Source organism: Piliocolobus tephrosceles, chromosome 6 (assembly GCF_002776525.5).
Source record: "Piliocolobus tephrosceles isolate RC106 chromosome 6, ASM277652v3, whole genome shotgun sequence".
Lineage (NCBI taxonomy): Eukaryota > Metazoa > Chordata > Mammalia > Primates > Cercopithecidae > Piliocolobus > Piliocolobus tephrosceles.
Window position 1 is genome coordinate 78,768,513 of NC_045439.1, and position 14,563 is coordinate 78,783,075.

The 14,563-nt window shown below is 38.7% G+C and overlaps 1 protein-coding gene across 1 annotated transcript in view; it reads left to right on the forward strand.

Annotated features, from left to right (window-relative positions):
* SHC4 (SHC adaptor protein 4) overlaps positions 1–14,563 on the forward strand; it is a 139,704-nt gene that overhangs the window by 98,496 nt on the left and 26,645 nt on the right. Inside the window, exons 7-9 of the mRNA XM_023227117.2 lie at positions 7,851–7,974; positions 9,554–9,725; positions 14,398–14,458. Coding sequence (XP_023082885.1) covers positions 7,851–7,974; positions 9,554–9,725; positions 14,398–14,458 — 357 coding nt within the window. The remainder of the gene's footprint in view (positions 1–7,850; positions 7,975–9,553; positions 9,726–14,397; positions 14,459–14,563) is intronic.

Sequence of the window (14,563 nt, forward strand, 5' to 3'; positions counted from 1 at the left end):
AACAATACCTGCAAAGAGGTGATGACACAGCTTTTGAATACACAAATAATTATTAATGATTATGGAAGGAAAATCCCACCGTGGTATATCATTTAGTAGGAGGGAGAAACATAACTCATAAGATTTGCATAGAGAAAGAGAGATGCCTAGAGAACAGTACCTGAAACATAGCAGATGCTTGGGATTTGTGGAGTTAAGTGAAAAAAGACACAGGTGCAAGAGCAGTGTAATGAGAGCTTACAGCCAAGTGTTTGCAGGGTGTGTGAATGTGTGTGTAAAGGCGGGGTTGCAGAGAAAGGAAAGAGTGGAAGTAGGGGTCCCACAGCTGAAAAGTTAGACCAGAGACAGATTGTGTGGGGCTTTGAATACTGGCCAGGAGGTCACTGGAGCCATCAAATATTTTGAGCTTTAAAAAATTATTATGGGTTCTGCTATTCTGAAATTACTAAATGATCATTTTTCTGGCAGTTGTGTCTTTAAAAGTGGTATTGGAGGCCAGGCATGGTGGCTCTCGCCTGTAATCCCAGCACTTTGGGAGGCCAAGGCAGGCGGATCACGAGATCGGGAGATTGAGACCATCCTGGCTAATACGGTGAAATCCCGTCTCTACTAGAAAAAAACCCAACAAATTAGCCGGGTGAGGTGGCAGGCGCCTGTAGTCCCAGCTACTCAGGAGGCTGAGGCAGGAGAATGGTGGGAACCCAGGAGGCGGAGCTTGCAATGAGCTGAGATCGCTCCCCTGCACTCCAGCCTGGGCGACAGAGAGCGAGACTCCGAGACTCCGTCTCAAAAACAAAACAAAACAAAACAAAAATGGTATTGGAAAGCAGAAAAGCCATCTGGAATTATAGAGTTCAGTTTAGAGGACATCTCATTAGTCCCGGGCAGCGTGTAATGTTCTAAATGGCACTGGAGGAGGAAAGAACAGTTTGGATCAAATTTGTGAACTAATAGTACCTGATGACTATTTAGATATTTAGATTGATGAAGAAATAGGAATCAGATGTTCCCGAGGATTTAATGAGATATCGTATGCAATGCAAATGCCTCAATACCTGGCTTATAGCACCTAAGCAATAAATGGTAGCTATTATTACTATTCTGTGTGATATGGAGTGGTGTTGCCACTAAAGAAACAGGGATTCTTATAAATAGAAAAAACAAACAAATAATCTAGTAAAAAATTAGGCAAAGAAAAATGGCTACCATTTATTTCATGCTCACTATGTGCCAGGCATTTTCAGTACTCTGTCTGCATTATCTCATTTTATCCTCACAGCAGCCCTAGGGAGTATGTAAACATATCATTCCTTTTTTTTATAGGAGAAAACAGTGGAGGTGAGAAAAATAAGGCAGTTTTCCTAAGTTTACCCGGCCAATAAGTGGATGGACAGATTCCATGTCCTGAGCACACAAAAGAACATGACAAGGCACCAAGAAACATTTGAAAAATAAAAAAGTTTAGCCTCACTAGCAATCAAAGACATACAAATTATAATTAGACACCATATTTCATCTCCAAATTTCAAACATTGAAAAAAGATAAGATGTAGTTTAGAGTAGTAGTTATTCTTGAACACTGCTGATAAAGAGTTTAGATTCAAACATTTTAAAGAGCAATTTGATGATTTGCATCAAAAGTCTTAAAAATGTAAATGCCTTTGAACCAGTAGTTTTACTTCTGAGGAAATAATTAGGATATGTACAAAGATTAAGCAATATAGATCATTTTTGTATATTATTTATATCATAAGACAAAATTAATTTAGTATTCATGAGTAGCAAATTAAATGAATTAATAGAATGTACTATGATGCAGCAATTAAAGCTAGTAGTAGAAAAATAAGTAATTATATAGGAAAAATATTCACAATGCTGTTAATGCAAAAAACATGTTATGAAGATTGTGTGTAGTATAATCCCAGGTGACTTTTCTGGGTAGATACACATTATAAAAAGATGAGAAAGGCATATTCCAAAATGTTCCTAGTGGTTATTGAGATAACCACTGGATAGTGAAATTTTCTGTAATTTTTATTTCTTCTTGGTGCCTTTTTGTTTTCTAAAACTCTTACAGTGAATATTTATTACATTTATAAAAAGAAAAAATATCCTAAACCCTTGAATAAATGTTTTAAAATAGTGAAGTCAGAAAGATGATGTTATAAAATTCACTAGCAAGTTTGGTTCATCCAGTATAAAATGGCAGACAAGAGAAGCCCAGAGAGTAGGTCCAGGGCTGGGGTGGGACTGGGGTTGGGGCTGGCAGGGAGGGGAGGGAGGCAGGCCAGGCCATCAGGTTCAGAAAAAAACTACAACTTCTTAGCAGAACCCAGAAAGAAGAGGGCTAAGGATGTCAGGGAGTGGGAGAAGCCACAGGAGACAGTAACTTGCCTAAGGAGTTGTCAGGTGAGGGGAGGAAATCAAGAAATGAGTATTACCTAACAAAGGGGAAGAGCAAGTTTCTTCTGAAGGAGACATCTCAGATGGTCACACACTGGAAAGGAGTTAAGGGGCATGAGGGTGGGAAGATGCTATTCCGCCCAGCAATTAACAGGCCACTGGTCACTCTGGAAAGCTCAATTTCTGTGGACCTATAAAGGCAGGAGCCAGACTGCAGGTATGAGGAGAGTATGGTTGATGTTAAGTGGAGATGAGCAGAGGAGACTGGGCTTCATGCTGACAATCCTGAAGCTTCCCACTCTTCCATTTGCTTGATTCGCTTTTAGCATCAGTGCATTTAAATCAGGGCAGTTTCCACTTTTGCCATATTGGCTAGGACCTTTTAGTGAACTCTTCATTTTATCAAAGGCCTTTTCTGTAGAAAAGGTAAGTTCCAGTAACAATATTTTGAGTTTACTTAGTAATTAATACACTCTGCTTCTGTAATTGCTGTAAATGAGGAAATCCACATTGTCTTACTCCAAATATGTGGCGGTCCAGGAATGTTTTAATATTTTCTCTGAATGTAGTCTGTGAAGAGGACTGGACTGCCTGGATATAGGAAGGCCGTGCTTCTGGGTCTCTGAAGAAAGTTTTTTTTTTTAAAAAAAAAAAAAACCCAAAACCAGTAAAAGCAACTTAAATTAATCCACTTATTTTTATTTATGTTTATAGTTATAAAGTATGCGTACGACTGTCCTGGTGGTATTAACTAGCTATGAACTGAATACTGGCTTGCCTCTTTGAGGTTGTTTCTTCCTAAAGTATGGAGGATTCCCTGCTTTGATCCCATAGCACCATCTGGTGGTTGACCTGAAAAGCTGAACTTTTGAATTTCTAGTTTTCTAAGTATAAAAAGGAAAAGACAGAAACAAAACCAAAAAACTGTTTATTAAAAACAAATATAGCCAGGCGCAGTGGCTCACGCCTGTAATCCCAGTACTTTGGGAGGCTGAGGCGGGCGGATCACGAGGTTAAGAGATCGAGACCATCCTGGCTAACATGGTGAAACCCCGTCTATACTAAAAATACAAACAATTAGCCGGGTGTGGTGGCGGGCACTTGTAGTCCCAGCTACTTGGGAGGCTGAGGCAGGAGAATGGCGTGAACCCGGGAGGCGGAGCTTGCAGTGAGATCGCGCCACTGCACTCCAGCTTGGGCAACAAAGCGAGACTCCATCTCACACACACACACACACACACACACAAATATATATATATATATATATATAACTAGTAAAGAAGGGTCTATTACCCTTTAAGAATAGTTGTAATCCTCTTGTTTGTGACTACCTAATCCTCTTGTTTATGACTACCTAATTCGACTACCTAATTCTAAATAAAAAAGACAGACTAATATATATCTCAGGTTCTTTTGAATCTTAGTGTAGTACTTGATACCCAGGGCTGGAAGTGTGAGCCCATCCTGCTACAGGTGGGGTGAAAAAAATCCAGACTTTCATCTGATTCCCGACATGGAAAGCCAAGCTCAGGCCTTGGTAACCAAGTTACCACATCACTGAAAAGGCACCCTCTTTTTTGTAACTTGGCTCTTTTTGTATATAGACATATATCTATGTGTCTTTCTTCTTTCCCTTTAGCTGAAAATTGGGCAATTCTTGGCCAAGCTTTTGGAATTGGTTCTAATCTTGGGAAATGGGCATATTTATATGTGATTCAAAGCCCACCTCTATCCTGTCCTTGGTCCCATGACCAACCTAAAAAAAACCATTTCCATAGAGCAACATAGCATGTCCATGAGTGGCAACAATGGAACTGTGAAAGTACGTGTGCTCCCCGGAGGTGGTGAGACTGGGCAGAACATCTGCATGGGGTCAGTCTGTTTGTCTGCTGTTGCTTCTTGCCTGGAGACAGACAGACACCACTGTTTGTTCTTTTATTTTTGTCCAGTCTTCTCGAGATGGGTGTGGTGGGGCATGCCTGTAGTCCCAGCTACTTGGGAGGCTGAAGCAAGAGGATCACTTGAGCCCAGGAGTTCAAGTCCAGTCTGAGCAACATAGTGAGACACCTGTCTCTATAATAAATAAAGTAATATGGTAGTAATAGGCTAATCCAAAGAAAAGCAGAAAATTATGTTGATAGCGTCAGCCTATGAACAGGACCCAAACCTTAAAGCATCAGAATCAGAAAAGTTGAGATAAGTAAAAGATTCTAGAGGTATGCCAGAAGCGGTAGAGGCTGGTTGATGTGTTTGATTGATTCATTCATTTCTGTGTACCCACATGCCACCCTGTTCCTCAGAGAGTTTGAGCTTCTGTGACAGAGGAAGAATAGGATTTCTGTAAAACAAAAAGGGGCTTCAAAGATGACTCAGGGCATTGTCTTGGCAGAAAAGAACCTTGCCATAAAGTGACTTGTTCAAGGTCACATAAATAGTGGCATAATTGGAACTTGAACTCAGATCTGAATCTTTTCACGGAGTTCTTTTAAACATCCTATTCTCTCATCTCCCTCACTGGAAGTACAATTTAGCTTTTCGTATTTGTTTATTTATACTCAAGTATCCTGCTTCTCTCATTGTCTTCCTCATCTTTATCTCTCAACATCTCCTCAATCCTAAGAAAAAATAAAATTGCAAAAATTGTTGTTTCCATTTTGATATGACTTTTTATTTTGACTTTATTTTTATTTATTATTATTATTATTATTTTGAGATGGAGTTTCACTCTTGTCGCCCAGACTGGAATGCAATGGCGCCATCTCGGCTCACTGCAACCCTTCTGGCTTGAACCCAGGTTCAAACGATTTTCCTGTCTCAGCCTCCCAAGTAACTGGCACCTGCCACCATGCCCAGCCAATTTTTTTTTTTTTTTTGTATTTTTAGTAGAGATGGGGTTTCACCATGTTGGCCAGGCTGGTCTTGAGCTCCTGACCTCAAGTAATCCACCTGCCTCAGCCTCCCAAAGTGCTGGGATTACAGTCGTGACCCACCACACCTGGCCTTGACTTCATTTTTGATTGGACTGAGAATTTATGAGATTAAAAACAAAAGGATTGCCTTTTCTTTAAAAAAAAAAAAAAGTATTTATTTGGTTAGGTTGTTAGCATATTAGTGTTAGGAGATATTTTACCATTTAAGCCATATTTGATATTATGTAAACTCTCTTTCTCTCTTTCTTCCTTTCTTTCTTTTTTAGAGACAGGGTCTTGCAATGTTGCCTAGACTGGGGTGCAGTGACTGTTTATAGGTGTGATCACAGTACACTAGAGCCTGTAACCCCTGGGCTCAAGTGAACCTCTCTCCTCCCTCCTTTAAGCCTCTCTAGTATCTGGGACTAGTGAGTTACCTTTTCTTATAATGTAACACAGCTTCTCTTGGCTCAACTGGAGGATACATCTCCAAGGGTACTTTTTAGGTCTTGGGATACGAGGCCTGACTAGCAAAAAGGAGACTATTTCCACAAATGACCAAAGAAATAATTTATATCACCTAGTGGCTATAAGAACATGTCCCACTGCAGGGACCCACTGCAGTTCTCACTTCAAATAACTCAAAGACAATTTCATACAGTAGAACTATTCATACGATTCAGAGAAATCAGTATTTATTCATTCAACAAGTATGTTTAGAGCACTTTCTATCTGTTAGTCACTATATAAAGCTACTGTGGAGAAAAAGATAGGAATAATATAAAATGGCAGTCTAAAGATAGACCAAATATTTTCCTTTGGTGGGAAAGATAAATTTATAGATATTCTTAACTGGGTTTCAAAACTGGAATTAGCTCCTAAGTCTATTTCAGGATCCAATTTGTACTTTAAAGGGGCAACTTTATAAGAATGAAGATTTGACACCTTAGCCTTGTTTGATTTAGTAATACCACCACACCACCATCACACACACACACACACACACACACCTTTCAAAAGTGTTCAGACAAAATTTTTAAATAGAAGTCAAATTAGTTTTGAAATGAGAATATCTGAGATTCCTTGAGATGATTATTAACATAAGGCTAAGAAACACTGTTATAGGTTCTGTTATAACTTACTGTTATCAACTCTACAAATTCTATTAGATGTCAATGAATTGCCTTTTACTTCAAATAAATTCGAATTTTTTCCAAGACAATACAAAGCATAAAATCATGCTTCCAAGTTAGCGTAGTTAAACCAGTCCATGAAGACAGCTGTCTCTCCTCTCCTCAGATATCCCTCTTAGTAATGTGTTCCAGGTTTGTTTTCAAAATGCTGAGACCCAAGATACTTTCCCTGATATTTAGTCTGATTCTCCATGCACTCCTTGAAGAGTATTTAATTCCCTGTTATTTAATCTGATTCTCAATACACTCCATTGCCTCTCCCCTGCTTTCCTATTCTCAGAGAATAGCTGACAATTTTTACAACACTCTTGTGTATATTAAACTGTTATTGGGCTTTTCCTCATCTCTCAATTCTTCAGGTTATCCCAGTGTTCCTTTGTAAAACTTCGTCGTGAGACTTATTGCCTCTGTCTTTAAGCCATCCTTAGGACTCTTTCTAGGTCATCATTAGGAAACTTCAGTCATTATATCTTCACATTGCAAGGCCATATTCTCACCAAGGCAGGAATGATGTTACATATGGTAGAGAGATTAATTTACAGTACCTAACCACGAGCTCCTCTTTTCAGTGGCAGCAGCAGATTTGCTTACCCATTTATAATAGTCGGATGCCTGCCAGCGCCCCAACTTGTTTATTTTGTGTGAAAACTAGCGAGTTCCCGGTGACTGTGTTTCAGAAAAAGTATCTAATATAAACTCTTTTATCTTCTGGTAATGACACCTTCACCCAATGCTGATTTTGATGCTTATTGAAGATAGTTCTTTAGTGGAATTTCAAAGATGGGGATTGCTGTACTTTTCAGTGCTTTGTAGTAGCAATGACAGGAAAAAGGGGTGGCGGCAGGGGAGGGGGTTGGTATTCCAAAGCCCCTATCTTTACCAACAGCTCCTTCCCCACTTTTGGAAGCGATTTGGAAACTCATATTTTTTCAATCTTCCAAAACATACCATGCAAAGAGGACAAAGATGAAACCTCAAACTTCGCCCTCTGTGTAGATTACTGCCCTAAGCATCATTTACACTGAATTCAAGAGCTAGCAGTTAAACATTAGTCACATTATTAGTCAAATCAGTGTACTTTTATAAAAATGTGGCCCCCAGATTCCTGCCTTGAGCCCCCAATTTGTAAGTGTTGGATATATTTTGGTGTAAAATTTGAATGTTTCTTCTCTTTGATTCATGTGAAATGTGAAGTATTCTTTATACCATTTCATGGCTGCAGAGAACTTGTAGTCCTGCTCCCTTTTATTCATATCAGTTAATGGTTTTGAAGTATTTTGATTTTATGTAATCTTCTCTTTCTAAAAATGTATTATAATATTGTTTTTTGTATGCCCTCTTACAGCCTGTCACATATTGGAATGCCACAATGGAATGGCCCAAGACGTCATAAATACCATAGGGCAGGCTTTTGAACTCCGGTTTAAACAGTACTTGAAAAATCCTTCTTTAGATACGTCTTGTGAAAGGTCAGCCAAGAGTTTTATAATAATTTGACAATATGTATATATATATATATGTGTGCAGTTTTCTGTATATATTTATTTGTGTGTGTATATAACATTCATGTGGCATTTTAAAATGAACTAATCAAATTAATAATTTTTTCTTACAAATAGACACAGTCTCAGTACAAAATAATATTTTCCTTCCATTCACATTTATCCAGTTATATCCTCTTGCTTTATAACAAGATCAAAAGAGTAGATCCCTTCTCACTAAAAGTAAGAAGAGATTATCTCTGTTATTCTAGCACTATAAAGAGCTTTGAATTAATTTATTGAAATCAAAATAATAAACATCAATAAACTTCTTAGATTTGATTCAACCCCAGATCCTTTGCATATCAGTTAAAAAAAAAAAAAAACAGCAAGAACAAAGAACAAAATAAGAATTAAATGTCTCTTGTAGGAATTCCTGTCAGTTGGTTTGCGATGTAAATAGATAGGCTCCAGCTAAACTGTGGTTGGAGTGGAACATGATGGGACCCAAGAATTTGGTTGTTCTAAGGCACAGAAAGTCTGCAATGAAAGCTGAACCCTTTCAGGCCTGTCAGACTCCACCAAGTGTGGAATGCAGTGATGCCTCTGGCTCACACAATTCATGCTGGAGAAACAAAACTCTTAGGTACTTCAAAATGCATTTTCCTCTGGTTTGTCACTCTGTGTATCAACAAATACTCAGTTTGGAGATCTCCTTTTATGATGTAGTCTAGGGTAGCAAAGGAGAGGCAGTTACCAGGAGGCCTTGATGCTGAATTTTTCCCAGGATAGCACTTCTGTCTTAGTGCTATAATTTTATTGGCATGTAATGAACCCAACAAAACTGTGTGAGTTGTCAGTTGAATCAGTTCAATCCAAATAGACTTGATTTATTCTTTTTTTTTTTTTTTCTGTAAGAAACTATCCCTGATTCCAATTTGGAAGAAAAGTCTGTTTGTTTGTTTGTCTTGACCTGTTTCAATTTTTAAAACAATTCCATGTTTATATAAATCTACCCACTTACGACATATGGTTCTAATATTTCTTTATTAATCCCATATACCCCTCCAGTTCTGTGCAGACAAGATAGCTGGCTATAACTCTCTTATTTTTTGTTTTTTTTTTCATCTTGGATTAATAAACTGGGACAGGCCCTGTACCCAAAGAACAATATTTAAATTTTATGTGGGCAAAACATTTCCAAAATGGAACAATCAAAGTGTGCTGGAGATACTCAAGAATACTTTGTGTTTTTATAATCTTATGACAAAAATGTCTTACATTTAGGGAGTTCATATATTGTTATTATCATTGTATCACTGGAGGAGACACAGAAGCATCCCTTTGGCACTTTCTATTGGCTTACCCCATTTTGTCTACAGAAAGCTAAACAACTCAACCATCTGACTGCTTCATCCAGATGTTTAACATCACTTAAGCACAGCTATAAACTGAAAACATGAATGCAAAGTTTTTCAGGATGATTTGCTTGGTTCCGATCCCCTTGCATCCCTTACAGTATTTGAATTTTCGCCCAGCCTTTTGAGGATTCTTTTTTCCTTCGCAGTGAGGAGGTGCACATTGATAGCCATGCCGAGGAGAGAGAAGATCATGAATATTACAATGAAATTCCAGGGAAGCAGCCACCAGTAGGTGGTGTTTCCGATATGCGGATCAAAGTTCAAGCCACGGAACAAATGGCTTACTGCCCCATACGGTGTGAAAAGTTGTGCTATTTGGTATGTAATGTTTTATTGTTATTGGACCCAGCAGTGTAATTCTGCCCTTATCACTAGAGCCTTTACTTTGAGGATTTCCAAATGCTAATTTAGAGAAAGTCCTGTCTTCCTCAAATACAGAGCCGGAGAGTGAATAACTGTCAGAGGCTGCACTAGATCATTTTTACTCCTAATCCCCCAATTGTAGCCTCAGCCGATGATCTCATATCTCGCTTCACTGGAAGACTGAGGTGATCCAACATGTTATCCTCAGCTTCACCCCTCCACAGCTCTAAGTCCGCCCAGGTTCTCCTTGCTTCTCTTCCTTAGCAACTATCTCCAAAGCTAGTCTTTTCCCTGTGCTTCTCATCCAGTCCTCTCCTGCCAACTCTGTGTCCTAGTTCTGTCCAGTAACCTCTGTCTCAGTCTTCGCTCTTTCTCTATTGGTTCCTTCTGCCTGCAAAAACTTGGACTCCCTCAACCCAACCTAATAATGTTCCACCTCCTCGTCATCTTCCTTTCACCCACAAACTTCTAGAAAGCATCGTCTCTGTCTTTGTGTTAACATGTGTACTATACTGGAAGATCTGAGCTCGGCTTGACAACTTGATGGAGGTTACTTTTACAATAGTCACCAGTGGTTTAATTGCTAAATCTATTCTTCAGTACTCTGTGTCTGTTTATAATGTTTGACCCCTCTTCTTTGTTGTTGTTTTTATTTTTATAAATTCAACTTTTATTTTATTTTATTTCAGTTTTAGTTTTTTTTTTATTTCCACCTTTTATTTTAGGCTCAAGGGGTCAATGTGCAGGTTTGTTAACAAGGGTAAATTGTTTGTCATGGGGGTTTGGCATACAGATAATTTTGTCACCCAGCATAATACCTGGTAGGTAGTTTTTAAATCCTCACCCTCCTCCCACCCTTCACCCTCACATAGGCCACCATGTGTCTATTGTTCCCTTCTTTGAGTCCATGGGTACTAAATTCAATCTTTATTTTAGATTCAGGGAGTATGTGTGCACATTTGTTACATCAGTATATCGCACAATGCTGAGGTTTGAGATACAAATGATCCCATCACCCAGGTAATGAGCATAGTAACAGATAGCTTTTCAGCCTTTGCCCCCCTCTTTCCCTCCACCTTTTAGTGGTCCCCAGTGTCAATTGTTGCCATCTTTATGTCCATTAGTACCCAATATTTAGCTCCTACTTATAAGTGAGAACATGTGGTATTTGGTTTTCTGTTCCTGTGTCAGTTCACTTAGGATAATGGCCTCTAGCAGCATGCATGTTGTTGCAAAGGACATGACTTTATTCTTTTTTTGTGGCTGGCTGCATAGTATTCCATGGTGTATATGTACCACATTTTCTTTATCCAATCCACCACTGATGGGCACCTAGACTGATTCCATGTCTTTGCTATTGTGAATAGTGCTGCGATGAACATACGCATGCATGTGTCTTTTTGATAGAACAATTTATTTTCCTTTGGGTGTATACCCAGTAGTTAGGATTGCTGGGTCAAATGGCAGTGCTGTTTTACGTTCTTTGAGAACTCTCCAAACTGCTTTTCACAGTGACTGGACTAGTTTACATTCCTACCAACAGTGTATGAGCATTCCCCTTTCTCTGCAGCCTCGCCAGCATCTGTATTTTTGACTTTTTAATGATAGTCATTCTGACTGGTGTGAGATGGTATCTCATTGTGGTTTTGATTTGCACTTTTCTGATGATTAGTGATGTTGAGCATCTTTTCCTATATTTGTTGGCTGCTTGTATGTATTCTTTTGAGAAATGTCTGTTCATGAAATTTGCCGACTTTTTAGTGGGGTTGTTTTTTGCCTGTTGAATTAAGTTTCTTATAGATTCTACATATTAGACCTATTTGGATGCACAGTGTTTGTGAATATTTTCTCCTATTCTGTAGATTGTCTGTTTACTCTGTTGATAGTTTCTTTTGCTGTGCTTAGAAGGTCTTTAGTTGGGTCCCACTTGTCCATTTTTATTTTTGTTGCAGTTGTTTTTGAGGATGTAGTCACAAATTCTTTCTGAAGGCTGATGTCCAGAATAGATTTCCTAAGTTTACTTCTAGGATTCTTACAATTTGAGGTCTTAGATTTATATATTTAATACATCTTGTATATGGTGAAAAGTAAGGGCCCAGTTTCGTTCTTTTGCGTATGGCTAGCCAGCTATCCCAGCACCACTTATTGAATAGGGAGTATTTTCCCCATTGCTTATTTTTCTCAAAGATCAAATGGCTGCAGGTGTGCACCTTTATTTCTGGGTTCTCTATTCTGTTCCATTAGTCTATGTGTGTGGTTTTGTGCCAGTACCGTGCTGTTTTGGTTACTGTAGGCTTATAGTGTAGTTTGAAGTCAGATAATGTGATGCCTCTGGCTTTGTTATTTTTGCTTAGGATTGCTTTGGCTATTTGAGCTCATTTTTTGGTTCCATATGAACCATCATTTTCTGGGGGAAATGATGTTGGTGTTTTATTGGAATAGCACTGAATGTGTAGATGGCTTTGGCTAGTATGGCCATTTTTATTATATTGATTCTTCCAATCCATAATCATGGAATGCTTTTTCATTTGTGTTATCTGTGATTTCTTTCAGCAGTGTTTTCTTTTTCTCCTTGTAGAGACTTTTAACCTCCTTAGTTAGATGTATTCCTAGGTATTTTATTTTATTATATTTTGGTGGCTATTGTAAGTCAAATTGTGTTCTTGATTTAGCTCTCAGTTTCAATGTTATTGGTGTATAGAAATGCTACTGATTTTTGTACATTGTTTTTGTGTCCCAAAACTTTATTGAAGTTTATCAGTTCTGGGAACCTTTTGGCTGAGTCTAGTGTTTTCTAGGTATAGAATCATATAGTCAGTGAAGAAAAATAGACTTACTCTTTTCCTATGTGTATGTTTTTTATCTCTTTCTCTTGCCTGATTGCTATGGCTAAGACTTCCACCTCTTAATTTTTTTATTTTTTATTTTTATTTTATTTATTTATTTATTTATTTATTTATTTATTTTTTTTTTTTTTGAGATAGAGTCTCACTCTGTCACCCAGGCTGGAGTGCAGTGGCGTGATCTCGGCTCACTGCAACCTCCGCCTCCCGGGTTCAAGTGATTCTCCTGCCTCAGCCTCCCAAGGAGCTGGGATTACAGGTGCATGCCACCATGCCCAGCTAATTTTTGTATTTTTAGTAGAGACAGGGTTTCGCCATGTTGGTCAGGCTGGTCTCAAACTCCTGACCTCAGGTAATCTGCCTGCCTCAGCATCCCAAAATTGCTGAGATTACAAGCGTGAGCCACCACACCTGGCCCACCTCTTATTTTTTGAGACCTCTTCTGTAAGCTTCCAAAACATTTCCACCTTATCATTCTCTTTCTGCATCTCTAGTCGCTGCTGTCCTTTCATTTTTTCACATTCTCCAACATTTTATTATGAGTATTTTTAAACGTATAGACTATTTGAAAGAATTATGCAGTGAACACTCACAAACTCACCATCTCAGTTCTACAATTAACATTTTATTATATTTGCTTTATTACTTATATAGCTGATTATCATCCATTGATCCGTCTTATCTTTGATATGTTTCAAAGTAAGTCGTACCTTTTTACGTTATCATTTATTTCATCTCCTCCAATAAAAACACAAGCCCTGCCATACCACCACATTAGCACTCTCCCAGGCTCTACCCTTGGCCTTTATCTTGCTTCTGGCAGGCTGCCTGTGTACACACTTTCTCTAACTTCTCTGTCTTTGGCTCTTATGTATCTCTGTAGCTGTAATGCCGCATTGCACTACATTGCTTACCTATATCAAGGTTGAACTCAGCATTTTCTCCCTGACTCCAAACTTGATTCCTCTACTGATTTACTCATGTTTGTTAATGGCACTGACAATCTTTCATTAATCTACAATCTTCTGTTTTTCTCACACTTTGGGCCCCATATAAGTTCAGTCTTTAAGACCTAGGATTCTACCATGAAATTATGTTTTGAGTCTATCCAAACTTTTCCACTTCTACTGCCTCTTTCTAAGTACTGGTCCTCACTTGCCTAGGTGATTCTGAAAGACCCTTTCCTGACTCCAATCTCGTTCCCTCAAACCCTCCTGCACAGTGCTGCCAAACTAATCTTTCCAAAGACACTGCCCATCTCAAAGGCATCAAGCGGATCCCTCCCCCCGGTATATTGCTGATGAGATTGTATATACAGGGATGATCAAAGCTCTCTGGATGAGATTTTCAAGGGTGAGACGTGAGCCTGGCACAAACCTGAGTAGAGTAGAGATCCAATCTACCAATTCAAAGTTAAATAGAAGTTGGCTACATGGCCAATGTTTATAGCAATGTCCTGAAAATCACTTTCTGGCTGAGACTTGGACTGAGTTCTGGAATGTGACTTCTCAAGCAGAAGCAGTAACCCTCAGGACACAGGACACTGGTAGCCTTTAGAATCCCTCAGCCCAATCAGAACCAACTCTGCAGCTCCAAGGCGATGAACTATGAAGAGTGTACACTGTTCACCCAAAATATCAGTTTACTTTTCTTACTTGTCAAACATTTCCTGTGTCAGAAAGTGAAGTCTGCTATATTCTTCTGGGAGTATTATTAATTTTTTCTTTTAAGTTTATGAATGTGTACTATGTTTGTAAATGTTTCATAATTTGTTGTTCATGCAGCCTGGAAACTCCAAGTGCAGCAGTGTATATGAGAACTGTTTAGAACAAAGCAGGGCAATAGGTAGGTACAATGCCCTTCTCCATCTGCCACCCTCCTTATTCCTTGTAAGTCCTATGGACATGTGTGGCCCTTGCTCTTAAATACTTCATTGAAAAGTCAGGTATC